Source organism: Neurospora crassa, linkage group VII (assembly GCF_000182925.2).
Source record: "Neurospora crassa OR74A linkage group VII, whole genome shotgun sequence".
NCBI classification, from domain to species: domain Eukaryota; kingdom Fungi; phylum Ascomycota; class Sordariomycetes; order Sordariales; family Sordariaceae; genus Neurospora; species Neurospora crassa.
In genome coordinates, this window is record NC_026507.1 from 904,916 (window position 1) to 931,845 (window position 26,930).

The 26,930-nt window shown below is 45.4% G+C and overlaps 12 protein-coding genes across 12 annotated transcripts; 9 read left to right on the forward strand and 3 right to left on the reverse strand.

Annotated features, from left to right (window-relative positions):
- Nucleotides 1-4,577: 4,577 nt before the first annotated feature.
- NCU09591 (hypothetical protein) lies at nucleotides 4,578-5,157 on the forward strand (the record flags this gene model as incomplete). The annotated part of the gene is made up of 3 exons (XM_954609.1): nucleotides 4,578-4,785; nucleotides 4,872-5,012; nucleotides 5,084-5,157. 3 exons carry the CDS (start codon nucleotides 4,578-4,580, stop codon nucleotides 5,155-5,157), a joined length of 423 nt encoding a protein of 140 aa, XP_959702.1.
- A 938-nt stretch (nucleotides 5,158-6,095) lies between these two features.
- NCU09590 (hypothetical protein) lies at nucleotides 6,096-7,059 on the forward strand. Its single transcript, XM_954608.2, has 4 exons — nucleotides 6,096-6,202; nucleotides 6,293-6,529; nucleotides 6,609-6,776; nucleotides 6,850-7,059. Exons 1-4 carry the CDS (start codon nucleotides 6,157-6,159, stop codon nucleotides 6,912-6,914), a joined length of 516 nt encoding a protein of 171 aa, XP_959701.1. The 5' UTR covers nucleotides 6,096-6,156; the 3' UTR covers nucleotides 6,915-7,059.
- Nucleotides 7,060-7,677: 618 nt separating this feature from the next.
- NCU09589 (hypothetical protein) lies at nucleotides 7,678-8,391 on the forward strand (the record flags this gene model as incomplete). Its single annotated transcript, XM_954607.3, has 4 exons — nucleotides 7,678-7,720; nucleotides 7,794-8,030; nucleotides 8,083-8,220; nucleotides 8,303-8,391. The coding sequence occupies 4 exons, from the start codon at nucleotides 7,678-7,680 to the stop codon at nucleotides 8,389-8,391; spliced, it is 507 nt and encodes a 168-aa protein (XP_959700.3).
- Nucleotides 8,392-9,170: 779 nt separating this feature from the next.
- On the forward strand, nucleotides 9,171-9,896 carry NCU09588 (hypothetical protein; the record flags this gene model as incomplete). The annotated part of the gene is made up of 2 exons (XM_954606.3): nucleotides 9,171-9,432; nucleotides 9,640-9,896. The coding sequence occupies 2 exons, from the start codon at nucleotides 9,171-9,173 to the stop codon at nucleotides 9,894-9,896; spliced, it is 519 nt and encodes a 172-aa protein (XP_959699.3).
- Nucleotides 9,897-10,973: 1,077 nt separating this feature from the next.
- Nucleotides 10,974-11,849, reverse strand: NCU09587 (hypothetical protein; the record flags this gene model as incomplete). Its single annotated transcript, XM_954605.1, has 4 exons — nucleotides 10,974-11,005; nucleotides 11,070-11,351; nucleotides 11,416-11,484; nucleotides 11,600-11,849. The coding sequence occupies 4 exons, from the start codon at nucleotides 11,847-11,849 to the stop codon at nucleotides 10,974-10,976; spliced, it is 633 nt and encodes a 210-aa protein (XP_959698.1).
- Nucleotides 11,850-12,399: 550 nt separating this feature from the next.
- Nucleotides 12,400-13,723, forward strand: NCU09586 (hypothetical protein; the record flags this gene model as incomplete). The annotated part of the gene is made up of 5 exons (XM_954604.3): nucleotides 12,400-12,586; nucleotides 12,644-12,715; nucleotides 12,806-13,069; nucleotides 13,185-13,293; nucleotides 13,543-13,723. 5 exons carry the CDS (start codon nucleotides 12,400-12,402, stop codon nucleotides 13,721-13,723), a joined length of 813 nt encoding a protein of 270 aa, XP_959697.3.
- A 680-nt stretch (nucleotides 13,724-14,403) lies between these two features.
- On the reverse strand, nucleotides 14,404-15,533 carry NCU09585 (hypothetical protein; the record flags this gene model as incomplete). Its single annotated transcript, XM_954603.1, has 2 exons — nucleotides 14,404-14,654; nucleotides 14,753-15,533. The coding sequence occupies 2 exons, from the start codon at nucleotides 15,531-15,533 to the stop codon at nucleotides 14,404-14,406; spliced, it is 1,032 nt and encodes a 343-aa protein (XP_959696.1).
- Nucleotides 15,534-17,110: 1,577 nt separating this feature from the next.
- On the reverse strand, nucleotides 17,111-17,878 carry NCU09584 (hypothetical protein; the record flags this gene model as incomplete). Its single annotated transcript, XM_954602.1, has 3 exons — nucleotides 17,111-17,394; nucleotides 17,463-17,531; nucleotides 17,608-17,878. 3 exons carry the CDS (start codon nucleotides 17,876-17,878, stop codon nucleotides 17,111-17,113), a joined length of 624 nt encoding a protein of 207 aa, XP_959695.1.
- Nucleotides 17,879-18,824: 946 nt separating this feature from the next.
- NCU12039 (hypothetical protein) lies at nucleotides 18,825-19,686 on the forward strand (the record flags this gene model as incomplete). The annotated part of the gene is made up of 4 exons (XM_011397029.1): nucleotides 18,825-19,098; nucleotides 19,198-19,266; nucleotides 19,328-19,561; nucleotides 19,622-19,686. 4 exons carry the CDS (start codon nucleotides 18,825-18,827, stop codon nucleotides 19,684-19,686), a joined length of 642 nt encoding a protein of 213 aa, XP_011395331.1.
- Nucleotides 19,687-20,129: 443 nt separating this feature from the next.
- NCU17180 (hypothetical protein) lies at nucleotides 20,130-20,930 on the forward strand (the record flags this gene model as incomplete). Its single annotated transcript, XM_011397052.1, has 4 exons — nucleotides 20,130-20,358; nucleotides 20,437-20,505; nucleotides 20,570-20,797; nucleotides 20,866-20,930. The coding sequence occupies 4 exons, from the start codon at nucleotides 20,130-20,132 to the stop codon at nucleotides 20,928-20,930; spliced, it is 591 nt and encodes a 196-aa protein (XP_011395354.1).
- Nucleotides 20,931-23,465: 2,535 nt separating this feature from the next.
- Nucleotides 23,466-23,958, forward strand: NCU17181 (hypothetical protein; the record flags this gene model as incomplete). The annotated part of the gene is made up of 3 exons (XM_011397053.1): nucleotides 23,466-23,499; nucleotides 23,605-23,856; nucleotides 23,921-23,958. 3 exons carry the CDS (start codon nucleotides 23,466-23,468, stop codon nucleotides 23,956-23,958), a joined length of 324 nt encoding a protein of 107 aa, XP_011395355.1.
- Nucleotides 23,959-24,775: 817 nt separating this feature from the next.
- On the forward strand, nucleotides 24,776-25,170 carry NCU12036 (hypothetical protein; the record flags this gene model as incomplete). Its single annotated transcript, XM_011397028.1, has 2 exons — nucleotides 24,776-24,809; nucleotides 24,881-25,170. 2 exons carry the CDS (start codon nucleotides 24,776-24,778, stop codon nucleotides 25,168-25,170), a joined length of 324 nt encoding a protein of 107 aa, XP_011395330.1.
- Nucleotides 25,171-26,930: the final 1,760 nt, after the last annotated feature.

Consider the following 26,930-nt stretch of genomic DNA (forward strand, 5'->3'; position numbering starts at 1 on the left):
GAATTCTCTAAGACTATTTTATTAAAATAATATACCTCGCCCACTAGAACTTAAACCTTACAATTTTTATTAAAATTAATATATTAAAATAAGGTATTAAGGTTATAGCTTTTTATATTAATAGTATTAAATTAATTTAAAATAAGAAGTTAATCCCTATTAATAAAATTTAACTAATCCTTTATATTAGCCGTAAATTAACGAAGACGGAATAGATATATTAGTTTATAGAAATAGAAGTAATTAGATTAATATAAATAATAAAAAAGCTAAAAATGTAATTCTAATTATTAAAATACCTTATAATTATTTTTACCGACTATAAAGCTACCCTAAGTATTATTGAATAAACTTCTCTCGAAATTACTAATATCGCGAAATTTAATCCTTATTTAATATTCGTATCGACTATACTAATTTAATTTAAATTTAATATTTATTATATTTCCGGAAAAATAAACTTTATCCCTAATATTCTATTTCGCCTCCCAACTTTAAATAATAATAAAAAGGAGGGAGACCCCTTAAGGAGTAAGTTTAACAATTTATAAGAAGAAAGTTTTGTAGCTACTATTGTCGGAATAGATTTAAAGTTTAAATAGAAAATTATAAAAGAATATAAAACTAATATTAAATATTCTAAGATCATTCAATTTATTAAGGAGAGGAGGGTACTATATAAAGTAAATCTAACTAAACTATTAATAATTAAGGGGATGCCTTTTAATATTTAGGACGACTTATTATTCTATAGAATATTAAAGTATTAATAGTAGTTATATATATTAAATAAGTACGTTAAGGATATATTAAAAATAGTCTATAATTTAAAGTATTATTTTAATATTAATAGGATAATTAAGGACCTATTATCCTATTTATTTATAAGGATAACTAATAAGGTTAGGGAATATATTAAGTACTATTTAGAATACTTAGAGAACACTATATTAAAAAAGAAACTTCTAGTAAATTCAATCCTATTAATACACTACCTATCCCTAAATATATAATTACAATTAATTTCGTTGTAGCGTTACTTATATACTTCAAGAGTAGGATATTTAAAGTATTAGAAGGGGGCTTTAACGCGCTTATAACCTATAGTAATAAGTATAATAAATATACGCTATATATTCTAGGCTACATAATTTAAATAGTAAAATAGTAAGGAGAAATTCTAATTACCTATTTATTACTATATAATTAGGGCCTACCCTCCATTATTATTTCTAATAGAAATCTTAAATTTATATTTAACTTTTAGCGAAGAGTATTTAAAGTTATAAGAATTAAATTATTAATATTTATAGCGTTCTATATTTAAATTAATAGTTTATCCGAAAGAAAGAATTAAACTATCGAAATTGTAATTAAATACTATATCGCCGTTAGCGAGGTCCCTTAGGTAGACCTATTATTTGCGCTTTAATTTAATTTAAATACGGCCTATATAAATACTATTAGTAGATTGCCGATTAAATTCTTAATAAGATTTAAGCCCCGTACCCCCTTAAATATAGTATTCAATTTTAAAAACAACTTTGATATAAAGGTAATTCAATTATTATATTATTTTAAGGCAGAAACTATAATTGCCTATACGGCGGCTGTTACTAAAATAAAATATAATAGAAAAACTATTTTAATTAATATTAAAGTAGGAGACTAGGTATATTTATATTTATATTATAATTATTATTTACTAAATAAACCCTTAAAGAAATAATTGTAATAGAAGGTTAATCTATTTGAAGTTACTAGAAGAAAAGGATTACTAGTAGTAGAAATTAATTTCCCGAAAATATAGAAAAATTACTGAATAATCTCTATTACCCAACTAATACCGGTACCGGTAAATAAAGATCCGTTCGGCTATTAACCCTTTAACCCCGGAAGGGTAATTAAAGAGGATACAGACGAAGATAAATAATATAAAATTAATAAAATCCTTAATAAATATACTAATTTTAAATATAACTATCCAATTTTAGAGTATTTAATTAAATAGAAAGGATACTAAAATTAATAGAACTCCTATATTTTACAACCGACCCTCCTTTAAAATATATTAAACTTCATTTATAATTATAATAATAAATACCCAATTAATAATAAAGAATTTAAACTAAAGAAATTAAGGAAGGGAAAGAAGGTTTTAATAATAGAGGAAGAATTAAAGGAGGAATAAGGGAGAGAAGTTAGGGAAGTCACTATAATTAATTTTAAAATAAAGCTACCTTTATACCGAACTTAATTAGATTTTATCTTTCTTCTTATATTTAAAAGCAGCTATACTGATATTTACTATTTAACTTTATATTTCTACAATTTACTTAATAAATTATAATTAATTCTTTATAAATTACTTTTATATTTCGTAATACCTTTATACGAATTATAAAGTTATTAAATAACTTCCCTTATACTATTCTCTTCCGTACTCTTACTTTTAAAAACCTTTTTATACCTATAATAATACTATTCCGCCTTCTACAACTTTATTTCTAATATTACCTACAATCTCTTAATAATTTAAATATTAAATTAAAATTGGAGGCGTCCTATACTACTATTACTCTTAATTTATAAAAGTTTTATTAATTGTATTATTATAGTAATTAAAATTAAGAGAGAAGCCGCAGTACAATAGTTAATCAAAATACCTCCTAAAACTATTAAAAATACCGCGACCCCTATAAGAGCCCCTAAGGTTATAAAGATAGTAACCTTTAAAGCCCTGAAATTTAAGGATTATAATAATATACCTAAATACTAAACGAATATTAAATTTAATATAATTAAAGTATTTACTAACGACTACGGAGGGCTCCCCGCTTATTGGAATGTAAAGGCGATTGTTATAACCTTCGGAAGAAGGTAGAAAATAGAGATTAATAAAGTAAATGAATATATAGTTATAAGAAAATTTAATTCAATTTTTAATAAATTTACTAAAATTAAATTTAATAATAAAGGTATACTTATAGTAAATATTAAAATCCTATATATTCTAGAGCCTAGTATTTAAATAGCTATAATTATTTTTAAAAACTAGGTAATATATATTAATAGAAAAGAAATAGTTAATTTTAATATCGATTTTATTAATATTATTCTAAACTCCTAGGAATCGGTAATATAAATTTAGAATTTGCAAAATTATATTATAGGCGAATCTCCCCTTAAATTCTCTAAAATAGTTAAAGCCTAATTCTATAAACTAAATTAGTATTAAAAAAATATACTCCCCCCTTATAACCTTATTTAAAGAGTTAAAGCCCCTATTTTAAAAATATTCTTTAATTATGATTAATATAAGAGAATTAATATTACGGCCAATACGCTTTACGTTAATAAGGAGTAGTATATTAAGGGATTTAAATTTATTTAGTATTGGGATGTAATAATAAAGATTACCCTACGTAATTCCCGAGTTAGTAGCGGTAATAAGAAGACTATTATTAATATCGACTTCGTTAAGGCGGTTATACTTATTAAATTAATTACGCCCTTTATACCTATTAAATTAATTACGCCTATTATATTTATTAATTTATTTAAATTAATTTATTTATTTATATTAATTAATTATATTATTCTTATTAGTACTATTAACCCTAATACCTTTACTAAGGCCGGATTGATTAATAATAGAATGGAAATTGGAAATTTAGACCTAGAATTTATTTAAATTAAAAATTCGGATTTAATATCCGAATTTGAATTAGCGTTAGTTAACTCTAATAAAAATTTTATTATAATTAGTAAAATTAAACGTATAATTATGGAAATTAAGGAGAAAGTAAGGAAGGAGAAAGAAGAATTTATCCGTAGGTATAAAGAGGAAGTTAATATATAGAAGGGGGTGTATATAAATGTATTAATTATATACGAGGAGTAGAGAGCGAGATATATTGAATTAATAGAAAAGTATAAGGAGTTTGTAGGGGTATTAAAAGAGAGAAATATAGAAAAAGAGGCTAAAAGGTAGAAGAGGGAATTAAACCCTAACGAATTTATTAATAATAATATAATAGCGAATTTAATATTAAGGGAAAAATAAATTAATATTAATAAAAAATAATTCTAAAGGCTAAAGATGGGCTTATATATTTTTACTTATATTATTAGAGAGGTATTTATGTAGGTAAGGGAGCCCGAGGATATTAAAAATGCGGAGTGGCGGATTGTAGCTAGACGTTAATATTGATGTGGATATGTATAATAGTATACGACGAGGACGTTGTTTTCTTTTTTCCGAGGGGGGTATTAATATGGGTCTCCTACGCCTGCCTTGTAGAGGCAGTGACGTTGAGGTAGTAGGCAGTGGTATATAGTACCACCCTCCTTTAAGGAAGGTACTAGCACCGTTAATTAAGCTTATAAAGGCTTATTAACGAGCAGCAGACTAGATAGAGTTCGACAGATCAATCAATAGAGACATCTTCTTGAGCTCCAGCGTTCCACGCATCAGTCCTCGATGACCGACCACGACATTCTTGAGTCGACAAAAGTATTTGCTAACACTTCCTCCCCCTACAACAGTCGAGGGAATCGATGAACAGCCCCTCGATATGCCCGCAACTGCCCGTTTTGGGTACGCGGTCGGAGTGGTTGGCAAGGCACTCCAGGATGGCTGCGCCGAAGAGGAACTCAAGGACGCTATCCTCCGCTACGTGTTGATCTTGATACATGACTTCTCCGACGCCGAGACAACCGAAGTCGCCCAGAAGCTTCTTCATAGGGAGCTTCTTTGTGAAGACATGCTCTTCGTATTGATGGGTAAGAATACCTATCCATTAAATTGAACTCCCCATGCCCATTGCTGGCAGAGGTACCTCTACCCTAGGTAGCTGACACTTGTGCAGAGTTGGAACGCAATGGCAGCATGGACATTTTGGCAAACAAGGATACTGTCAGTGATGAGAATGTTGCCATCTGCCAGAACGTCAAGACCGTCGTCGACAATGATGTGATTGTCAACGAAGACAGCGCGAACGGAGAGTTTGGTACGTGCTAGATGCGGTGATGAAGCAAATAGGTAATGATTTGTTCAGAGCTAACTGCCGCGGTGTTTTAGTTTTTAACCACGACTTGGAGAGTGATGCCGTGTCGGAGACTGACTCGGACGCCTCTGAGTGGGAGATTCTTTGATGGTTAGGGGTTGGAACGGGGATGTACCCGCTTGGGGTGCTCACGAGCTGATAACTACCTACCATGTGCATAAGTGTCCTGGAAAGCAATCGTAGAGGTATCTAGGGAAGGCGAGAGTGGCTGAAATTATTTTATTCTTTTCCTATTATTAAAATCGTTCTTTCAAAGAAAGAAACTCCCGAGTGTACCTGCCCACTGTAATAACAAAGGGTCACAACATACCTACCTTTACGTACTCATCATCTTAGGCGCCTCTGTGTATAGACTTTGCTTTGCAGACAACGATTAACCATATTTAACACAAAATTGCATGACTTCAGGGCGCCAATGAGTCGGCATCACCTTTGGGCATCTCCCTTTGACTGTCGTGTGCCCGACCCACCAGTCATCACTGCGGCGATCATATACATCCAAGGAGTTCGAGGTCGTGTTCAAGAACTAAAAGCTTCATACCTCTACCTCAGATATGTGGCATGAATTGGACCTTGACATGGAGGCAATTGAACAAAACTCCAATAGGGGCGTGTTCGTTTCGGAAGCAGTACAGTAACGGAAGCATGCCCGTTTTTGGTGGCAGAAAAGCTTTGGGTTAGGGTTAAAAGAGATTCTCTTACTGCACTACAACTCATCGTGAAGGATAGCTCGAACTGTCTGAGAAAATAGCGCCCTATAGCGACGCGTCAATCGCACGCTATGGATGTTCATCAAATTCTAGCAGACGTTCAAAACCACTTTGGTGAATAGGACAACTGTCTAGGTGTGCACAGACTAGATGTACGGGCAGATTTTCTTCAGGTTCATTTTTGTTCATCCAGTGCGTACCGCCTTTTTTTGTTTCCCCTTCACTTCCACCCGGAGACTGGTATAAAGATTGCCCCCCCATAAGCTTCCTGGCTCTCCCAAACTTTCTCCTTGCAACTTACAAACTTCTACGATTTCAACCCACCGACCAAGCACCTCTCTTCCCTCACAATTTCACAACAACAGCACCCTGACAAAATGTCGTCCTCCATGCAAAACCCCGCCAAGGACATCATTTCCTGGAGTAAGTCGGACCTTCATCTTCCCCTTATCAGCCAACGTCGACAGCCGACCTCGACAGAAGCTGTTACTAACGATTCTTCTCCAACAACAGTCGAGAAACTTGATGGCCACCCCCATAGCCTCCACGCCGACAAGCGATTTGGATACGCGGTCGGCTTGGTGACTTGCGCTTTGCAGAAAGGCTACACCAAGCACGAGCTGAAGCGCATTACTTGCGACTATGTAGTCACCCAACGACAGGAACTCGTCCTCGTTAAGAGTGACGTCCAGATCAAAAAGATCGGTCACAGGGAGCTCCTCTGCCGCGACGTGCTCGATGTTATCATCGGTAAGAGATTCCATTGACATGAAACATGCGGTACGAAACCCGCTATGGCCATTGCAATTAACTGACGTGTATTATCCAGAGCTTGAGAAAAACGCTAAGCGCCACGAGCAGGCCAAGGCCGACAAAATTGCGACTTGGAACGACGATGTTGTCGCCATGAATGGCTGTGCGGTCTACGATGACAAGCAGCCTGTCATCGACGAGAACCTGGTTGTCAACGAGGACAACGTCGATACCCTCGAGTTTGGTAAGTGCTGTTAAGAACAAAAAGTAGTAAATGAACAACGCCTCGGTCAGAGCTAACTGTCACTGTGTTATAGTTCACATCACTGCAAGCGATGCGGAGTGCTCAGTGGAGGATGCTTCTGACTGGGAACTGGTTTGAAGGGGTCCCATGCAAACTGCCAGGGGAATTTTCATGATAGGTATCATTCAGTGGGATGCTTGTAATGAAGAGGAAATAATGGACGTTAGGGTTATTTGCATGCGTATGGCATTCGGAAGTAGAAAATTTTAATTCAAACTTTACCTACCTAGGTATGGATAGATATCCGAGGTATACTTCAATGGACTACAAAAACTACCTACGTCATTATTGCTTTCATCATGATTTCTCTTCATTATAGACATTTTCGTGCAAGTCCAATCTTCCAATAGGCAGAAGAAAACATGATTTTGAACATGAACCTCTATAATACCCCCTCTTTCCAAAAATTCTCTTGAAACATGGCTGTACCTGTCTGAAATAAGCGCCTCATGGTGACACGTTAAATACACGCTAGGTACCTCTATAGATGTTTCATCTTTGGAATTCCAGTAGACGGGAAATACAGAACTACTACGGTGAATTGGACAACTGCCCGCGCACAGACTAGTTGTACAGAAGGACCAGGTCTTTTTTTCAGGTTTGTATTTTCCTTCATCCAGTGCCCCTGCATACCGCCTTTTTTGGGGCCTTCCCTTCACTTCACCTCGGACACTACCTCTAGTATAAAAATTGCCCCTCCACAGGATTTCTGGTTGTCAACTTCCTTCCTCTTCGCAACCCACAACCGCACAACCTACTACCTTACAAATCAACCCAAAGCACCTACCAGCCAACCCAATTTCTTTCCCTTAACTCAAATCCTCAACAGCATTTCATGAAAATGTCGTCGTCCTGGAAGCCTCCTCTCGATGTCGTCACAATGAGTAAGTCGCATCTTCGTTTCCTTGTCATCGACATGCCTTCAACAGGGGTATTTACTCACACTTCCCACAACAGTCGACAGAATCGATGAACACATCGACATGCCCGCTGATGCCCGTTTCGGATATGCGGTCGGCGTCGTTGGTACCGCCATAATGTATCAAAATTATACCTTCACTAGCTTCAAGGAAACCATCTGCCACTATGTGGCTACTTTGAAGGGCGCCTTCGCCAAGGCCGACACCAACGAGCTCGCCGAGAAGCTCCGCTACAGAGAGCTCCTTTGCAAAGACATTCTCTACGCTGTGCTCCGTAAGAATCTCTCTCGAACGTGCGATAGCCCTAGCTGACACTTGTTGTACAGACTTGGAGCAGAAGTCCATGGGTATCAACGAGAACGAGGGTCTTGTCAGTGATATCGACGATGCGGTCGACATGGATAGCGAAATTGTCGTCGACAACGATTTGGCTGTCGATGAGCAAATTTTGGACCACGAGTTTGGTAAGTGCTGCTTGAGAACATGCCTCCCGTCTAAAGCAAAGTAAACGATACATCGTTCAGAGCTAACCGTCGCCATCTTTAGTCTTCGTCAATGCGAGCGATGCAGACACTTCGCAGACAGACAGTGGCGAGTGGGATCTGGTTTCGGAGGTGTCCGACTACCTCATGTAGGGGCACTATCATGGGTAGTTGTGCCTTTCCACCTTTTGTGGTAGTGTCCTAGATTGGCGATATCATCGTGTCTTACCATTCCTACTTTAAGACGTAGTTCCCTCGTGATAGAATTCCGGTTGTCATGGAATTTCAAGTCTACACTGAATTTATCATCTTTGTACCCAGTTCCACAGACATCGATGAGCCCCATTCTGCCCGAAATTGCACTCACCAGAAGCATCGGGCCAGGTGGGGTGAATTCAGCGTTTGCTTTTCGTTGAAGCCCGGTCGGCTGCTTTCGACTTGCTTCTCTTGGTCCACTGCAAGTGCTACGTGCGAAGTGTGAAGCTCTCGAAATCTGCAATGACTGTAAAGGTCGCGTGGACTACATCACCTGAAATTGGTCCTTCTTTCCTTGCGGTCCTCAACCTCCACCGCGCAATTGACACCAACGCGCATCCGTTTGCACCACAACTTCCACCTCTCGCAAACCCGTGCACATGGGTTCACCATATATAACGTTCAACAAACATCATCATTCTTAGATAATACCTCCAAGAGGATGTCATCCATTGGAATCAACCTTGCAATGATGTGTAAGTAGCTTCTTCAGGGTTTGCTAGCTAGAGGTACCTACAGGTAAGGTACCTACCTATTGCCGACTGGTTACCAGTGTAAGTGCGGTACTGGCTGGCTTTGATCATCGATTTAAGGTCGGCGGTTTCCAGGTTGTTCATCCACTCCGTCATGTTGTAGTCTAACGCAAGCATTGTAAAGTAAGTTGCTTTGACCACAACATGGTTAAGCGGTTTGATGGCGCTTTCGATGATGGCGTTATCAATGCCCTTGCGCAAGTTGGTACCCTTGATAGTCGCGATGGTTTTGAGCGCGTCGCGACTGCGGCTGTAGTAGTTGTTTTCAGACATTCGTTTGCAAATGCCGTAGTCCGTGAGCAAGTCCATGACCATGGCTTTCTCGTCCGCGGGCAAATGATTGCCGATAGCTTGCTCGACGACAGGCAGCAGTGTATTGTCGGCTTGTTCAGCTTGGGGTTTGCCGGTGCGTTTTTTCGACGGTGGTTGAATCCACAGCGGTCCCGTTTGTCTCTGGGCGTCGGTGAGTTGTGTAATCATGGATCGGTATGCTTCGTCGCCCGCGTCCATTGTGTGCGAAGGTGTGTAATGGATGGCGTAGGTAGCTATCGCTTTCCCTCTCGTCAGCCGTCACTGTCAGGAGGGTCTTCTAACATTTCTTGCGCCACAACAGTCGAGTCATGCACAGACAGCCACTGCTACACCGGCAGTGAGCGCCATGCCCTGGCCAGGGGCATAGTTCAAGCTAGCAAACTAGACACCAAGGATAAGCTTATTGAGATGACGCTTGCCCTTTGTGGGTATATCGACAATCTCAGAAAGACTTATTGGAAGGCTCGCGATGCCGAGGAATTGTTCACCGTTCAAAGGCGCGAGCGCCTTGCCATCGAACTCCTTGGCTTCATCAAAGGTATGAATCTTGGTACCTAGGTACGTCCTGTGTGGTTGTGGGGAGGCGGCTGAAATTCAGGTAGTGGACAGATGCCTTTCCTGAACACCATAAGATCGGCGAAAGCAACATTCTTGCCCCTACTGGAAAGTAGTGTAGGACATGGACCTTTGTCGTAGACAACCGAGGCCGGTGAGTGAAACCAATGATGACTTCCTTCATACAAGCAGTGTTCACATTTCTGAGTGAAAGCGCTAATGCGGTTCATGCTATAATCGTTGTTCACGAGTGTTTCAAGGGGAGCATGGAGGAAAGGGACATGGTCGAGGTTGTGTCGTATCGCTACGTACATCGGAGCTTTCAGACTATTTTCTTCTATGGTACCTAGTTCTATCTCATCATGCCCAACTACCTCAACACCCATCCTGCGCCAGTCATTATAGAGCTGCGGGAACGTGGTAAGATGGAATCAATGATGAATATGTAGTTCGGGACATCCTTTTCAATCCTTTGTTTGCCCACTTCGATTGATCTGTTCAGGTTTCTTGCTACGCAATGATGTCTGGCTGTCCAGTCACGACGCCAAGTGGTATGAACACGACGCTGAGCCCATAACTCAAGACGAGAGTGATGCAGGGGCAGTTATGGGAGGTAACTGACACAATTTCTGACGTCTCACGCTTAGCACAATCGTATTGTTCATATCTCACACTTTCCCTTTTAAGGATGAATCGTGTATGTACTGCATGTGCCCCTAGCTCGGGTTAAGGCACAAGTTCATTGTTCAGAGGTACCTTGTCAATGTCAACAAAGAAACGGCTTTTAACTCCCTCTTAGACCCTGAGACCGAAGGAGAAAATTTCGTGTCACCCCCAACGCCATCCAATGAGTTTCCATCACATTCCTTCTACAGCAAATCATCTTATATTAAGCCTCCCATCTCTCCAAACGCAAACTCAGGACATATATGCCCTTTGTCGACTGATCCATATCATCTGTCGGTGGCGTCTTCAAGTTGAACATGGTCGCGAAAATCTCACGTCAATGGCAACGATGGCACCCCTATTATTGCGATGATTGGGTGGGTGTCGAAGTAGGCGATGGTATATGGTGCGAAGCTAATCGCGAGCGACGATCATGTCGAAGACCTCTGTAAAGTAACTCGTTAGAGGTATTTCAAAGGTACGCTCTATATAATAGTACGAGATACGTACCTAGGTCGTTCAACATGCCACAATGGATGTAGATGATAGCGCGAAGAAACTTGCTCTGCACCTCCAGGCGCTCATAGGCCATTCCGCGCGGGATGTTGTGCCTATATGCTGGATTTCCGATGAGGACGGCATCCAATTGCTCCAGAATCCGTTCCGCAGCGCTTCTCACCACCCGTGGGGAGGTGCCCGTTCTATACGCGTGCTTGAACCACTTGATCGCTTCGGCGAGGATCTCGGCTGCGAGGGGTGGGATCCCCCCATTGGCATCAGTCATGTCGGAGACTATGGCGTTTGTCAGAGAGAGGTAGAGAAGAAGAAGACCGGCGCAAGGAAGGCAAGGGCATACTGATGGTGTCTACAGGAAGGATTTCCAACGCAGTGAGTACAGGAGGAGGCGGAAGATGGAGAATGATCTCTGTAGTCAGTTAGTACAGGTAAATGTTGGATTATAGCGGCACGAAGAACGCTCGTCCAGAGGGTATCACCGGAGATCACCCATGTAAACTTTGAAGCATATGGTGGACACTCACTCTTGATCGTCGTGGACTTTTCCGGGGTGCTGTCGGTAGTCGTCGTTGAGGCAGCTTCGTTGGCTGGCTCAGAGCTGGCAGTAGAAACAGGCTCTTGAGGTAGCAACCCCGACTCATCGTCAACATCGGGGGCTGTCGCAAGCTTGGGTTGTTTTCCCTCGTCGTCGACGACGACAGGCTCAGCGGAGCGCCTTGGAGTTTGCAGCTTCTGCGCTGTGGTACTCCGAGTGATGTATTCGGTGCGCGCCATTGTCGGATACATTATCGAGTGTTGTTGGTCTTGTGTGTGGCTGTTTCTGGCTTGGGCACTGGATGAAGATTCGAGGTATTGCAAAGGTGGTTGTGGGTGAGGGTGCAGACTAACTGGAAATATTGCGACCGCGAGCGACGGGATGAACACACGAGCCTGGAAAGGAGGGGTGAAGAGTGGATAGCAAGGTTCTACATGGCGTGTTCGGTGAATTACCCAAGAGTGAGCGAATGTGGAAGGAACTACCCACGATCAAGGTCCTATTTGCGGTAAACACCATGCCAGTTTGGCGACAGTAAATTGTGAACAACCTGCTTGTCAGAACTTCAGACTTTCAGTCCTGAGATCTCAGGGTCGCTACCGGAGTCGCATTTCACTTGGCGACAATATATAATACCATCCACTCACCACAATCCTCTTCCACTCTCTTGCACCTCAACATCATCGACCAAAAATCGCCTACCCGCTCAGCCAACTCTTAGCCTCACCTTCAAAGCAAAAGAACCACCTCCTCTACCAACTACCATACCTAGCCACAACAAACGCAACAATGGTACGCGTAAAGTTTTCGACCAAGGCGCCTCCCCATTGGAAGACACACTCGTCGGACACGAGGCAACGCCAGCAGACCAAGAAGGGTCGACAGTCCAAGGTCGACAACGACGACGAGACTTGGCTCCTTCTTCCGGAGCCTGCCTCAGACACAGTCATGCCAGAGGTCGACGAACCGACAAAAGGTAAGCAAGAACCCAGGATACTATTTCCGGTGCTCAATACTGACCCGAAAGTTGTAGTTAACATTCCCTCTCCCCTTCCTGGCACACGCCTACATGCGGCTATGGACCTGATTCCCATTGGAGACATTGGTAAGTCATCCACGTGGAGTTCCATCACTCCCCTCTGCGCCTTCCCACACTTTGGATCTTCGGTCACTAACACAGAGGTATCAACAACAGTCAGCGAGATGTACAATCTCGGCTGTCCTCCAACCAACGAAGAGGTGGTCTCCAACGCGAAGATATTTATCCAAGCTGCGGCAAATCTCGATGCCACAGGGAAGGTCAAGGACGCGGCGGAAGTCATCCTTGTTGACTTGGCATATACAATTAAAGGTCGCGACACCGGAGCCTTCCCTGTTGGTCAGCAGTACGAGTATCTTGAGAAGCAGGTCATCTTTCTCGGTACCCTCATTGAGCACATGGGCCACTCTTCCAAGACTGGTAAGTTTTCTGTTGATTCATTCCAAACAGTGCCTCTACGAGGTCACGGTGCCAGGACCTGCCTCAATGGCGTCGGCCATTGCTACAACCTACTGACACTCTTTTCTGCTTCTAGTAACCGGTGCCGCTAAGCCTGCGACAACGAAGCCCGCCAGAAAGCGTGTGTCCCAGTTGCAGCACAATATTCCGAAGACGGACCGCGTCCTCCGTTCAAGAGCCGCGAGGTCGAACTAGTCATGTGCGGCGCCATGGAGTCGGGAAGATGGTCTCCGCTCAAGAGTCAAGAGGGCATAGTGGTTCAAATGGCATCCGAGTAGCATGTACAGAAGCACCATGAGAGACCAAAGACCAAACATGGTCCCAAGCTATTTTGCGCCGAGTACTTCGGAAGGCCGGAGAATACTTGAGACTATGAAATGGGATGAACAGCCGATATGTTTCGCGAGACGATTGAGTGGTATTGCGATCGACAGGCGCTCACCACGCAACCACTTGCAGCAACAGGCTCAGGACGACCAGCAGCAACAGCAGCAGGAGAGGCGGTGGGTGCTTTCCTGGCAGCCACCGGCTGCAGACGTGGAGATGGCCCTCCCTGCAGCACCAGCCAACCCCGCTGTCGCTGATCCAGCTGACCCCGACCACCCAGAGCCGTAGTGGAGCATAGGATGGTGAATTTGAGATGACCACTGTAGGAGGGATTAGAAGCATAGAGGAATGCAATGAAATGTGAAGCAGCAAGGACACCCCAGACACCTGTTTATTCATCTATATCTTGTAGTGCAACGGTGCTTAACGTGTTGAGGTCCCCAATGATGAACATGCAAGTGACTGGTGTACAGAAATCGACAAGACAGATGTGATAACGTTGAGTGTTGACACAGAGTCCCTATGACACTAGTCGTGAGCACATCCCGCACTAGACTAGAGAAACAGGCACTTATTGTAGGATGATACATGGGTATCGATGAATCAGATGAGCAACAAATCGGGAAACAAAATAAAACATTGTTGTACTTTTATGAGAGTGTCCCCATAGAGTACACTACTTCCCCAGATGCAGGTCTGCACTCTTCTCCACCACCATCCCTCCAACATCTCCATTGTGACTACTGTCCAGCCCCACCGTTGTGTTCTTCATGACTTGATTTGTCAACCCGGTTGTCTCAGTGATTTCGTTGGGAGAACTCGACAGGAGGATGAACATTAGGCACAAAGCCTTCCCTCTCTGACATTAAGCGTTGTCCCTATCACGCGTGGAAAGTGTTAGTATGGCTCCTCAAACCATCCGGGAGGATACACATTAGCTGGAAACAACTACCGGACGGGATACTTACCTACTTGCCAAGCTCATCAAGAAAGACTTGTTGGAGTCTAAACTTCAAGACCTCTGTCCTCAGGTCCTGTTGAGCGGAGGACTCGTTGATCCTGTGCAGTACCTCAAAATCCAGCGTCTTCGCCGCCGTTCTCACTGCTTGTACGGTCTCGTTCTCCCGGGCTCTAGCCAGGAAGACGCGCGCCTCAGCCGCTACCATTTCTGGAGTGGGTGCTCGCAGCTTGGGCAAATTCTCGGCAAATAAACGGTCGACTGGTGTGGGAAATAGAGGTGTTAGTGGGAGTCCCATCGAGGATCGGGAGTAACATGGGTTAGGCAGCTGGGACATCTGAAGGGAATGAGCAACTTACTGATGTGGACGACTGGGACCAACTGAAGTGCGGCCTTGGTACGCGCGTCAGTAGTCGGCTGTACGACTTCGTGGTTTCCCTGCGCGGCGGGTGGCATCGTGGCCTGCTGGTGGACGGTCCCAGCATTTCTAGGCTGTGAACGATCCATAACTGAAAGCTCCTCGACGTTAATGGCGTAGGCTGCAACAGCAGCCGGAACGGTGATCGGTCTAAATGCGGGAGGGGCGGCGTTTGTAGAGATGGATGTCGTGGTGGCTTGAACACTGGAGACTGCTTCATTGGCAGGTAGCTCTGGAACATTGTTGTCGTTTCCAAACTCGAACAGTGCCGGGTCCACCAGGTCCATGTATCCATATTCCTCGTGATCAACGGCAGTAGCGGTCACAGGAGGTGAGACCAAAGCTGTAACACCAGCCGTAGCACTGGCAGGAGCAGACACTGGAGCCATGGCTGTGGGTGTGTCCGTGATGGTGGTGGTGGCGGTGGTGGTGGCGGGGGTGGCAGAGTTGGAGGCAGCTCTGGTGGCAGCCCTAGTGACCCTCCTGGTAAAGGGCGTGATACTCGTCGCAGGTCCAGAGTGCGCGTTGGGGTAAGCAGCGGTGGTAGCGCTGGTCTGGACTTCGCGAATTTCGCCCGCCTCTCTGCGACGGTCTAGCTCCTTCTGGCGCTCTAGCTCCTGAAGCCTACGACGCTCTTCGCGGCGCTCACGACGGTGGAGCAGCTGGCTCCAATCGGTAACCTCTTCACCTTTGCGTTCCTTTACGTACTTCACACGAGCCATCTTGGATTGTTAGTCGCGAATAGGTGCTGTTTGTTGGCGATTGCAAAGGTGGAAAACGAACAAGGTTCGACGATTTTGCTTTGTGTTTTTGGGCGAATTTCTGAGATGAGGTAGAAGTTTTTTATGGTACGATTCGGGGAGGAATGGAATGTAGAAGGGGATGAGACGGGACGAACCTGTTTGCCTTGACTCCCGAGTGAATGTCTATTTACGCGACCACCTCCGGGCCGGCAACACTTCTGGACACTGTCAGCTGAGAAACCCTTCTAGCGTCCCACGTAGCTCCGGGACTCGAAACTCCCTTTGGCGCCTACCGTAGAATCAGACCCCTTTGGAAGAGATGACTGATGCCAGGAGTGAAGATGCCCACTATTCGAATCAAACTATGGTGTCACCTTATGAACTGACAACACATTTAGACCACGCGGTGGCTCAACTGTTAACTGCAATCACGGCAGTGATTATATATCTGTGGGACAGATACTGTTTGGTTTGAACTTCTTCTGGTTTGAGGCCCTGCCTCCTCACTTTGGGACGTTTGGGTGTTTTGTCAAGTATGAATAGCAATATGAACGGCAAAAGTTTGTAGGAAGATGGCAAAAAAACACCACAGACGTTTCCTGCTGTTTCAATGACAGAGAGATCACCACAGACGCAAATGCAGACAGTGACAGTTCAACTGGACATGGGTATAGTATCGTAGTGAACGTATGTGATTTCAGTACTTTTTGACTTAATCCACATGATGAAAGCTAAGATTGAGTATATTGTTGATGGGCAAAAATTGCATGATAGCTGTCAACTTGACGCATTAGTGGGAGGCTTCAGGATACAGAGCTGTTGCTTCTTACATCTTGATGCCCATAAGACTTCACAAGCTGGATAGTGTTTTCCGATCTTCACAGACAGTTAAGACACGCGATGTATGTCAAGAATCCTGGTACGAGAAAGGTCTGTTGGTGCATATACATTTGTAGATGCTGTGGGACGACCTCTACACATACATGGAACACATATCCTGGAATTATATAGCACAGCCTGGCAAAGAAGTCAACTGGTCACCCGTGCAAACATCATGATGTGAGTAGTCAACACTGCTTTCAACTGACTCCTAGAGTCACTAGTGGTAGCAAGTGACCATTCCATGTGACTTCACACCAAACATTATCCCATACATTATCTTCCTCATCAACTCAAATATCTCGCTGCCGTCTAATCTGAAGACTTCTTCATTCCATGTCAGATATGACACCGGCTCTCCGGCAACATAGTTCGTTCCCCAACTTGGTCATACATGAGTCTCATGCGCAAGGATATGTCGCTTCCGGACGATGGCTTCAACGAAGTCCAGGGAAGGAAGGACGATGGTCGTTTTGTACGCGTTGCGATACCGACTTCGGCAGTCAAATGGAGAGCTCGAGTCGTTGTTCAGGAGAAGACCTCCAGGGTTGGACGCCTTGAAGGTCACCGGCTGGGGGGTTACGGGGGCCGTGTAGAGAGTGGCATAAGCCAAAACAGGAGTGGGCGGGGGTTGCGGGGAGCCGGATGACAAGCGGTGTCAGCATTGCTCCTTTGTATCAAGTCCTCTCAAGGCTATGGTGAGGAGAAGACAAACCGGCACGGATAGCCCTCATGGCCTTGACGAATTGTGTTTTGGCCTTTAGCGTTTCGTACGCCTTGTGCCTCGCTGTCGTCCGCTCCAGGATTGGTTCAAAATGGTGGATGAGTACGTTTGCCGCAAACCGGATCAGGGAAGCAGGGTACCATGTACTGCACATGTCCACGAAGTAGTACGTGGCTGCAGTCGCGATGTCTTCCTCATTCGGGATCTGTCCGAGATTTTTGGCAATCAGGTTATTCACTGTTGGCACGAACATTTCAGCGAGAATTGGCAACATTGAGAGACTCCTTGGGAACAAAGGAACGTACAAATATCTTCTATTGGGATGAGCTGCATTGCATCCCGTACGTGGGAAGGAGGCAAGCGGATGGTTACCCCTATGGTAGGCTTGGTGTCAGTAGGGGATCCCAACAAATTCTATGGGCGCACGTCGCAAATTGGGGCGGCTCATACTGTTCTGCTTTTTGGTGTGTGTTCTCCTGGAGAGCGCGGTCTTCGTAGTTGAGTCGGAGGTGGTTGGCTGTGGGAATGCCCCAGAGGTGGTGTCGCTCTGGTCTCGCTTCTGCCGCTCGTTGCTCTGAAGCTGCCTCAGCCGCTTGCTGGCGTCGCTTTGAGGCTGTATGAGCCTCACGCTAGGTCGAGCGAAACGTGCAGAAACACGAAGGAGGGTGCGGTGTTGCACGCTGAACGTTTCGGTCTTCGTCGGGGAGTGTGAGATGGCCATTGTGGACAGCTGGTACGGTTATGGCTCGTCGTTTTTGGTTGCTGAGATCGGCGTTTGTTAGCGAGAGACCGGGCGCTCCTGAATTGGTGCGGAATCTGGGAAGACGGTCTTGAAGAGGTGGGAGCAATGGACGAGCGAGGGGTAGCAAAGTACCTACGAGTTGGCGGGCCTTAGGAGGGGTTCACATCGTTGAAATGAAAAAGTAGGAAAGGAAGGAACCATTGGATCCAGTCTGGCAACCCCGGAACCTTCCTTCAGCCAGATTTCACTTGCGTCCCCGCTGCCCGTACAGTGAATTCCTCCTATATACGCCCTGAAAGCATAACGCGTCAATGTTACGCTTGAGATTTTCAGCTTCATCCGAAGAAGGGGAAATGCGGGAATGATCGCCAGTGGAAAATCACTGAAGAGGATTTATGAAAATCACTTCGAAGACACTTCCGCCCTCAAGCTCATCTTTGAACCAGGCAATTTCTAGGTATTATAATGAAAGATATATACGGCTGGAGTTGAAAACGACTCAACGACATGCTAGTAGGCGGCTACCACGGAAATCCAAAGGTTCTGCTTTGGGCCGTCGGAGGCCTTTCCATCCGAGCATCTTACAGGGAAGGAGATTTAGTGAGTATATGATCCCCCTCTGGTTCTGTTCATTACGTCGAGACAGGTTAGTATCTGGTCGAGCAGCGTACCGGCAAGATATGCAACGAACCTGAAAGGTTTGAGCACCTGGAGCTGCAGGTGAAGGCACCTCTTCACTTCAAGGTCCTACCCTCTGGATACTTCCCATATGTGGTATTTATAGCCACCCCTCAACTGTCCATTTCTCCACCTCCTCCATAAGCACACTGCGAACAATTGTCAACCTCTCGCACTCCGCATCCTACCAAGCTTGTATCCAAAACCCTCCAAACTCAGTCCCTTCATAGACCAGTATATCTCAACCATGGATAAAACAAGCGACAAACAACCCGACTTTGTCAACAACGTCCCTCTTCCCGCCGCTGTCACTCAGAGCAAGGGCAGTCCTCAGCCCGATATGCCACAGCTCCGCCGGATGACGCGCGGTATGATGGCCGCTGGCGGCGTGATCCCTCCCGTCGCCGCTCCAGCAAAGCGGAAAGTCAGAGTCCAGAAACCCATCATGACCAAGAAAGAAGAGCCCGATGGCCATGAAGACACATCCTCTCAGGGCAAGGCCAGTACGAAGAAGACAAAAGGTGAGTTATCCAACGCTTGAGTTTGTATCGCTGCCGCGGCTGCGTGCAAGCTGCCTGCGCCTCCACTTTCCAGTGGCTAACACATATTGTCTTCTGTAGGATCTTTGCCTGACACCACCGACCCTTGGGGACTTAACCGAAAAGGCGTCCCGGACATGGATAAGCTTGGTAAGTGTAATGCTCAACCCCCATATGGTACTTACGTCCAGCGCTACTGACACTTAGACAGTCCATCTCCTTACTCGGGGCTATACTAAGATTCCTGATGGCTCTGACTTCGCCGAAGCTGCCCACAAATACAAGTGGCGCGGAATCGGCCCAGGAAAGCACACGCTCTGGGAGCTGAGGGGCATCACTCTCAGTGAGAAAGTCCAGGCGCGCAAGAAGGCCAGGGAGAATCCACAAGATAAGATCGCACAGATCAAGCTCAGTCTATGTGAGGAGGTCTTCTCTCACATTGTCAGTAAGTACTTCTGGCGAGCAAGGTCGTTTATTTGTGAGCATGTGGGCTAACGAACATTAGGCGAGTGGGAGGCTGAGAGATACAGCAGGTGGAGGGGGGACCTCAACAAAATGAAGATGAATTAAGGAATCAAATGGCAACGGTTTTCAAAACGGTTTTGCTCGATATCTTCCTGTCGACTCCTCTGCAGTGATCCTCACTTGAATCTTCAACAATCAAGGATGTCGTGGGTTCCACTCTGTAGATATTACATCGGTCTCGTTGGCTTTTAACTTTGAGTAACGGGTAGTTTAAGCTTTCCTAAGGTTAGCATCTGGTCTGGTATATAGCAATGCTGGCATACTACCACAGTTCAACGACGTGTAAAGGTTGAAGGTTTGCAAAACTGCTAGTGAACAAGATTTACCCCTCCAGGTTTCCGTCTTCTCTGTGGGCTTCTTTTTCCTGGCAATTTCAGCCACTCCAGATTTCTCTTGTCTTTTCCCATAAACCACTAACCAACTACAAATCACCAGCCAACATTAGCAAAGGCTGATGGAAGATGTTTCCTCAACAAGCAACGAAAGCCATGGAGGACGCAGTAAACACAGACCGCGATGTCCCTGAGGACCGTCGCATGACGCGCGGTATGAAGGCCGCGGGTGAAGTGATTCCTCCGGTCGTTCCCCCCGTTAAGAAGCGGTCGAGATTGCAGAAGTCCAAGCCGATCGATGTAAAGCCAGAGGATTCCAAGGACAATGACAACAGGTCATCTCAGGATCTTTACCAACTCTCAGTCAAGCGCAAGAAGGCAAAGAGTGAGTATTCCAACAACCTCCTCATTTGCCCGTGTAATCTTTTTGTGACTTGGAAACTAACAGGGTCATGTTCTGTAGCACCTCCGTTTGACCCCACCAATCCGTGGGCATGCGGCCCAGATGGCGTTCCAGTCATTGACAGAATCGGTAGGTGTGCTTCCCTCAATCTCCTTCGTGTGATTTGGTCCAAGCCGCTGACACTTATCAACAGTCTGGCATCTCACCAGAGCCTACGCCAGGACCCCCACAGAAGATGAACTATCGGAGGCGGTCCACAAGTACAAGTGGCGCGCCACTACAAAACATAGTCTTGGGGATCTGAAGACGATGGCCCTTACCGAGAAGCACCAGGCTCGCAAGAAGCTGGCAGAGAATCCCGAAGACAAGCTCCAGCAAATCAAACTTGATCTACTCAAGGTGATCACTGCCCACAGCACGGGTAAGTACCATATATCAGTGAAGGCTTTCAGAGAATAGAGGAACATGTGAGCTAACAGATTGTCTTAGGCGAGTACTCCGACGCTATGTCCGCAAAATGGAGAGAGGGTCGCGAAAAGGTCAAGATGGACTAGGCAAAGGCAGAAGATTTAACAGAACTTCTCTAGCCCTAGATGTTACTGCCATCACCTACAATACAGTGATATCCCTTCGTAAATATGCTACTGGCTTCCTTAAAAGCAGGGAAGGCAGGGAGTGGGACTTGCTGAAGTTGCAGTGGATAAACCCGCTTGACGGGAATGTAGGATGACACGGTCATAAGTTCACAACTTTCATGTTGCATATAAAATGCGGCATGATAGTGAACCAAGATGTAGTGACGGCTGAAAGCCTGAACATATGGAAGAGACGAAAAGAGATGATGGAGAACTCCCAGAAATTTACCAAGGAGAGTGAAAAGTAGTGACCGAGGGACCCTGGAAGAATCACAAGAGCGGTGCTTCGAGTGAGGGTGGTGTGGATCGTCAGTGGCTTTGTATACGCAGGTTAGGTGATTGATTCGGCTTTGCAAAAGGAACCAAGACCAATGTCGGACGCACTCGGCGCTAGGCCCCTGGGGGCAGTTGATATTACTTGCAAAAGGACATAGACATGAACAATAAAATGAGTTGACCAAAGCGTCCATGGAAAAACAAACCAGAAATATGAAGAACAGAAACAGAACCGCACGTAGATTTTTGACCAAGTAGATTCTTGGACCGGTTCCCTTTGCGCTGTTGGCGGTTCATCTTTCCAGAGTGCCTCCACTTGTCAAGCCCATGGAGAAAAGGCCCCACTTGCAGGCCCCACATCTGTCCGCCAACAGTTCGGATGAAGTCAGCAGGAACGCCAAGGCGGCCCCTCTCGGAAGGTCCGCAGTCTCCACAAGACCGGCGTGGTGGGGAAAGTGCGGCCGGAGCTCAGGCAAAGTGGGCACCACGAAAGCTCACGGCAGATGAGCCACGATTCTGGTCAAATGGCTTAAACATGCTGGATCGATCTTATGGGGTTTACTTTGATGTTTGATGAGGCAAATGAGGGATGGTTGGCAATGATACCTACCTCTACCTATCTCAACAAGAGAGTTTGGAACAAGGATTCTGTAGCGTGTTGGCCGATGAGGAGTGTTTGGAAGCGAAACAGAAGAAGTTGACGCGAGCGGGAAGAGTTTGAATTGGTCCCTTGCACTTTCTAATTCTGCCCGGCTGCGTGAGTGCTGCCTGTCGGGACACAAACTGAGTCCGACCAACTGCTACTTGCATGCATGCAACAAGCGCCGGTGATGCCTGCTTCGAGGTGGTTTGAGAAGGTACCACCATGCACATCATGTGCTAAGATGCGAGCTCGCAAGCTGCAGTGCTTGGGCAGCCTAGTAATTCACCCGCGCGGTCACCTGCATTGCGGCCCTGTTGCTCTTGCCAGAAAACAAGAAACAACCCAACACTCTTCTCCAAGCCCGTAACCGGCTGATGCCAATCTCTCCCATCCTTGAAGTCACCCGTCACGCATTGTACGATTGACTGTCATTCTTTTTGTTTCTTTCCAGTTCCTTACTCCTACTTCCTGAGATGGCAACTGTGTCCCGAATGTTGCTGCAGGCAGTTCGCCGTTATCCACACCACACACGATTCCCAAGAATTTCCACTCAGGGTCGCGTCCTCAGACCTCGTCCCTTGCAACTGAACCCATCAGACCAGTTTTCAGTAAGCTTGTCCCCTGACTCTTCTCATTTCTAAAATTTGTTGACTTTTTCATCGGGCTTCGATGAAATTGGCAGGGAATTAAAAGCCTCTGCGTCTCCATTTCTTGTGCATTGTTCATTGACAAAATTTGGGCGTACTCAAACATTTCTCACTGTTTTTTTTGCTCTTAATCTTGCGTCGCGTGCTACTACCGATTTCTTTGCTAGAAACATACGCTGTTGTCACTGAGAGAAGTATTTCATGGCTTATGTGTACCCAAGTGGTTGCGGATAAGCTTGATTGCCATGCCTTGCGGCTTCTGGATGCTGCCGTAATTCGGATGCTTTGTTCGATTTTCCACATTTCTCGCTCATAGTCTCGATCTGTCGCTGTGTTAAGAGCTATATATCTAATTTGCTTCCGCTTTTCGTCAAGCTGGATGGGCTTGCTTGACAAACAAGTGTCTACGTAACAGCCTGAAACGTTTGGTGTACGACTAAACACGCTTAGGTGAACAAGTCTAGTGCTTCACAATTTCATGATCCTGAGAGTGACGAGATTATCAATTTAAAGAGGTGCCTGTGGCGGTAAGGTAAGTATGAGGACCGATCTACTCATCTACCATGAGCTTGTGACATAATTCAAAATTACCTCTTTAACCTCATATCGGCAAGGAGATAGTCTATGTCTCTTAACATCATCTGATTCTACTTTCTTCCTGCTGTACCACGGAAAATGGAGAGGTCAAATACCAACAGCGAGATCAAGAGTGTTCATTTTGAGGATCATCAACTGGCTGCCTCAGATCAAAGTTTTGGTAAGTGTGTTCTTCATGAAGCTTCTACTTATCTGTATACAATTCAGCTTTATTCTTCTGGCTCTTGAACTTCTGATACCGCTTTAGCTCCAATCACCACCGAACATCGGCGCCCTCCCTCTGACTTGGAAATGGCAACCAAATTCGTGGATATCGAGAAGGTCAGTAAGTGTACATCTATCCAGATCCTTCTCTTCTCAAGCTTCAAGATATCCAGCCCGTTTGCTGAACTTCCAGCCGTAATCACTCCTAGGCTACTAATACTGACAGGCCAAATAGCTTTTGAATTAACGTCAAACTTTACCACTACCCCCACCGACGACCAAATAATGTACAAAGCACGCGTCACCGTCGATCGAGCTCTGACACTCCATCCAACCCGCCAAGATGGAGGTGAGATCATGAAGGCCATCAAGTCACTTCATGGTCACTTTTATTCGTTGTGGACTATCAACGAGAGGGAAGATGTAAAGCTGTTACTGAGGGTGAAGCTGCTTGCTTGTATGATGGCAGTCATGCGTGGTGAGTTCATGTCAGAGATCAATTTCGAAATATTGCTGACTGATACCAACCATAACATACACAGAGGACTATCTTGAAGATGGACTGCCTTCTTTGTGTTAAGGTAGACCTTCTCTTTTCTCGCTTTGTGGGTTTGGCATATCAACCCTGAGGTACGTTCATTCCCATTTCCTCCTTTGCTTGTTTTCCTCATTGCTTCTCTTTCGCAATACCTCCTGTCTACACAACTCCTTCTTTCATTCCCTCAGCCTGGTCTGAAGCCTTTCTGGAAATTTTTGTACGAAGTCAAATATTTGCGGGTAGGGATTCCAAGATTCGAATTCCGGGTTTTGGTTGTTAAGGTAGGCAAAATTCAGGCTGCATTTCAGTTGTATTGATAGATACGGTAGTGTCGAGTCCTCAGCGCGACGAAGACGTGCATGGTATACTTCTAGATGGAACGGAATGTTGCTTTACCCTTACAGGATGCCGAGGAGTCACATCTGAATGCACTCCAACGGACGTGCATGGACTCTTTCCAAGATTTCCAGTCACTCCGCAAGTTTTCACCAACAGCAATTCTCAACGGCTACATAAAGGGCATCTCCTGATCCCAGCATTCCATGGTTCCCTTCTTTTTATGGCATTTTGGACCTTAACTCACAGTCAGATAACCTAGTCCCGCACAATTTCTGCTTACGATCTTCTCGACATGCCCAGATTACTTATATCCAAACCAGATGAGGTGTCTTACCCTCGCAAGGCAACCGGCCGCGGGATTTCTCGCTCCACCATGCCCGCCTCAGCCAGCAACAACACCAGGGGGAGTGAGCTTTCTTCAGCTCCCAGTGTGCTAAAGCGCATCAAGTAATGAGCGGTCGCTGAGCTCTCTTCACTACTCATAGGAGTTGTTTCCGCGCCCCGCCATACCCTACTTCCGATGGCATTCAGGATCATTCCGATCAACCGGATCAGTATGTCACATTGAACCAAGCCTCTTATCTGACCATTACTGATTTCTAGGTACACATTTACCGTTTGGTAGCCCGCGAAATGACCCAAAACAGCACTGTCATCCCCACCCGTCCCAAGATCGCACTCAGGGCTCGCCAGGTTATCCAGAAAGCCTTGATGAATGGAACTCACGATGAGACAATCGAGATGGCTCTCACCAAGCTGCTTTCAAACTTCAATTACCTCTGGGGATGGGGTGGCTACAAGGACAAGACGGTGGGGGTCACTGTTGGGTTACTCAATGAGATGCTGGCTGTCTTGAAGGGTATGCGACTTGCTTGGCCCCTGCTGCTCGCTCGTGTTGATCGTACGTACTTTTAAGCTGACGTATCTGGTGTAGAGGATCGGTAGAAGTGTGGTGGCTCGAACATTTCAGCTGTAGCGTATAGGTAGTATTTATTAGGTGAATCCAGCTTTCTTGTGCCAGTTCCGATCCTTGACTCTTTGCATTTAGTCCAAATCCCTTTGTTAACCGTCTCTGTTCTCTGCGGCGTCTACCGGACTTACTGGAACAAGCGTTCTGAATTCAGATGTTTTTTGTCTTCCGTCTTCGAAATGCATGCACTGCCGATGGGTTACAGGGGGCCATGCGCTGTATGTTACAGCGTATACCCTTGGGTTTCCGGATGTCGGGTTCCCCGTTGGTCGCATACTCCACTTGCACTTTCCGGCTACCGGCTTTGGGTTACATCATATGTACAGCGCTTTTGTCTGGTATGTCCCAGAGCTTACAGCGGTCAGCATACAGGGGAGCCCTCTATTAGGTTCTAGGGCATGCATGCACGACAAAGGGGCCAAGTCAGCAGACCAAAAACATGTGTGAAGAAACGAAGGAATCTCGAGATGGTGAACCACGACAAATTCATTCGCCTTTCGTCAACTCGATCGAGGATCACGAGGAGACTCTTCAACTTTTTGAGGGGCAGACAGATCTCAAGAGAGGATGGTAGCGCACATCTCTGGGTACCTTTCCTTGCGCTGTGAGCACCCACGCCGGTTGTTATATTTGGACATATCTCGTGCGCTGATTCAACCCCAGGGTACGCTTGCACCCAAACCTTGACCTCTCGGGTATGAGGAAGAGGGCAAACTGACCCCCTAATCTCTCTTAGCCAAGCTTTCCGTTGAGAAAGAAGCCACCGGGCCTAGATGCTCCGAGCGTGGCAGATAGCAGAAGCTGCGGAAGCTGGCCAGATCGGTGACTCGATCACAGTAGTTGACACCAAAGTCTGGTCTCAAATGACAGAAAGCCATACCACAGTCCACATCAAGTAGACTGAGAGACAACATGCGCGAAAGCGTGGGCAACACTCAGTCTATTGAGCTCGTTACAGTTACTTCATGGCCAAGACCTACCTGAGTCTATGTACTGGAAGGTGAGCGATCGCGGTCTCCCAACCTTGCTTGAAGAAGTCAAAACTCATACTATGGTAATGGGTTGGTAATATTGTGCAAAGCAGGTTGGGGGATTGACTCTCGAACGAGGAGTGTCACCGAACCGGTATTGCATCGGTTAAATTAGAGATGAGTGCTCGCAGTCGCATTGAGCGAGGGGTGTTTCTTACAAAGTCAAGTCCAAATTCCGAATCGATAAGGTCTATGGGTTTTGCAACAGAATGACAAATTCATCTTTCACACTTCCAATCCGTAATTGGGGACAAAGTATGGAAGCTCTCGAAGGATGCACTCGAAGACCTCTGATTGGCCGCCTGTGCGTAAGTGAAACATGAATCGAAAGTCCACACGTCCCGCTCATTTTACTCTTGTTTCTTCCATTGTTTCTTCCATTGTCCCACTCCCACCATTGTTATACCCATGCTGAACCGAATCACGCCCATTGTCTGCCCACCCTCAAACCGTCATCGAATTCTCCATCAATGCGAACGTCACCTCGAGTCGTGTTCTCGGCAAATCTTCCATTCCACAAAGCCCTGTCCCAGTCGCTTCGGTAAAGCGGCTAAATGATGGTCCCTGAACTCCCCGGCCCCCTGCCGAACTAAAACACCGACAATTCGCATCCCGGTTATATTGGTAGCGCACCCCTCCAAAATGCAACGGGAATCCGGGGTGAGCCCTTGTCG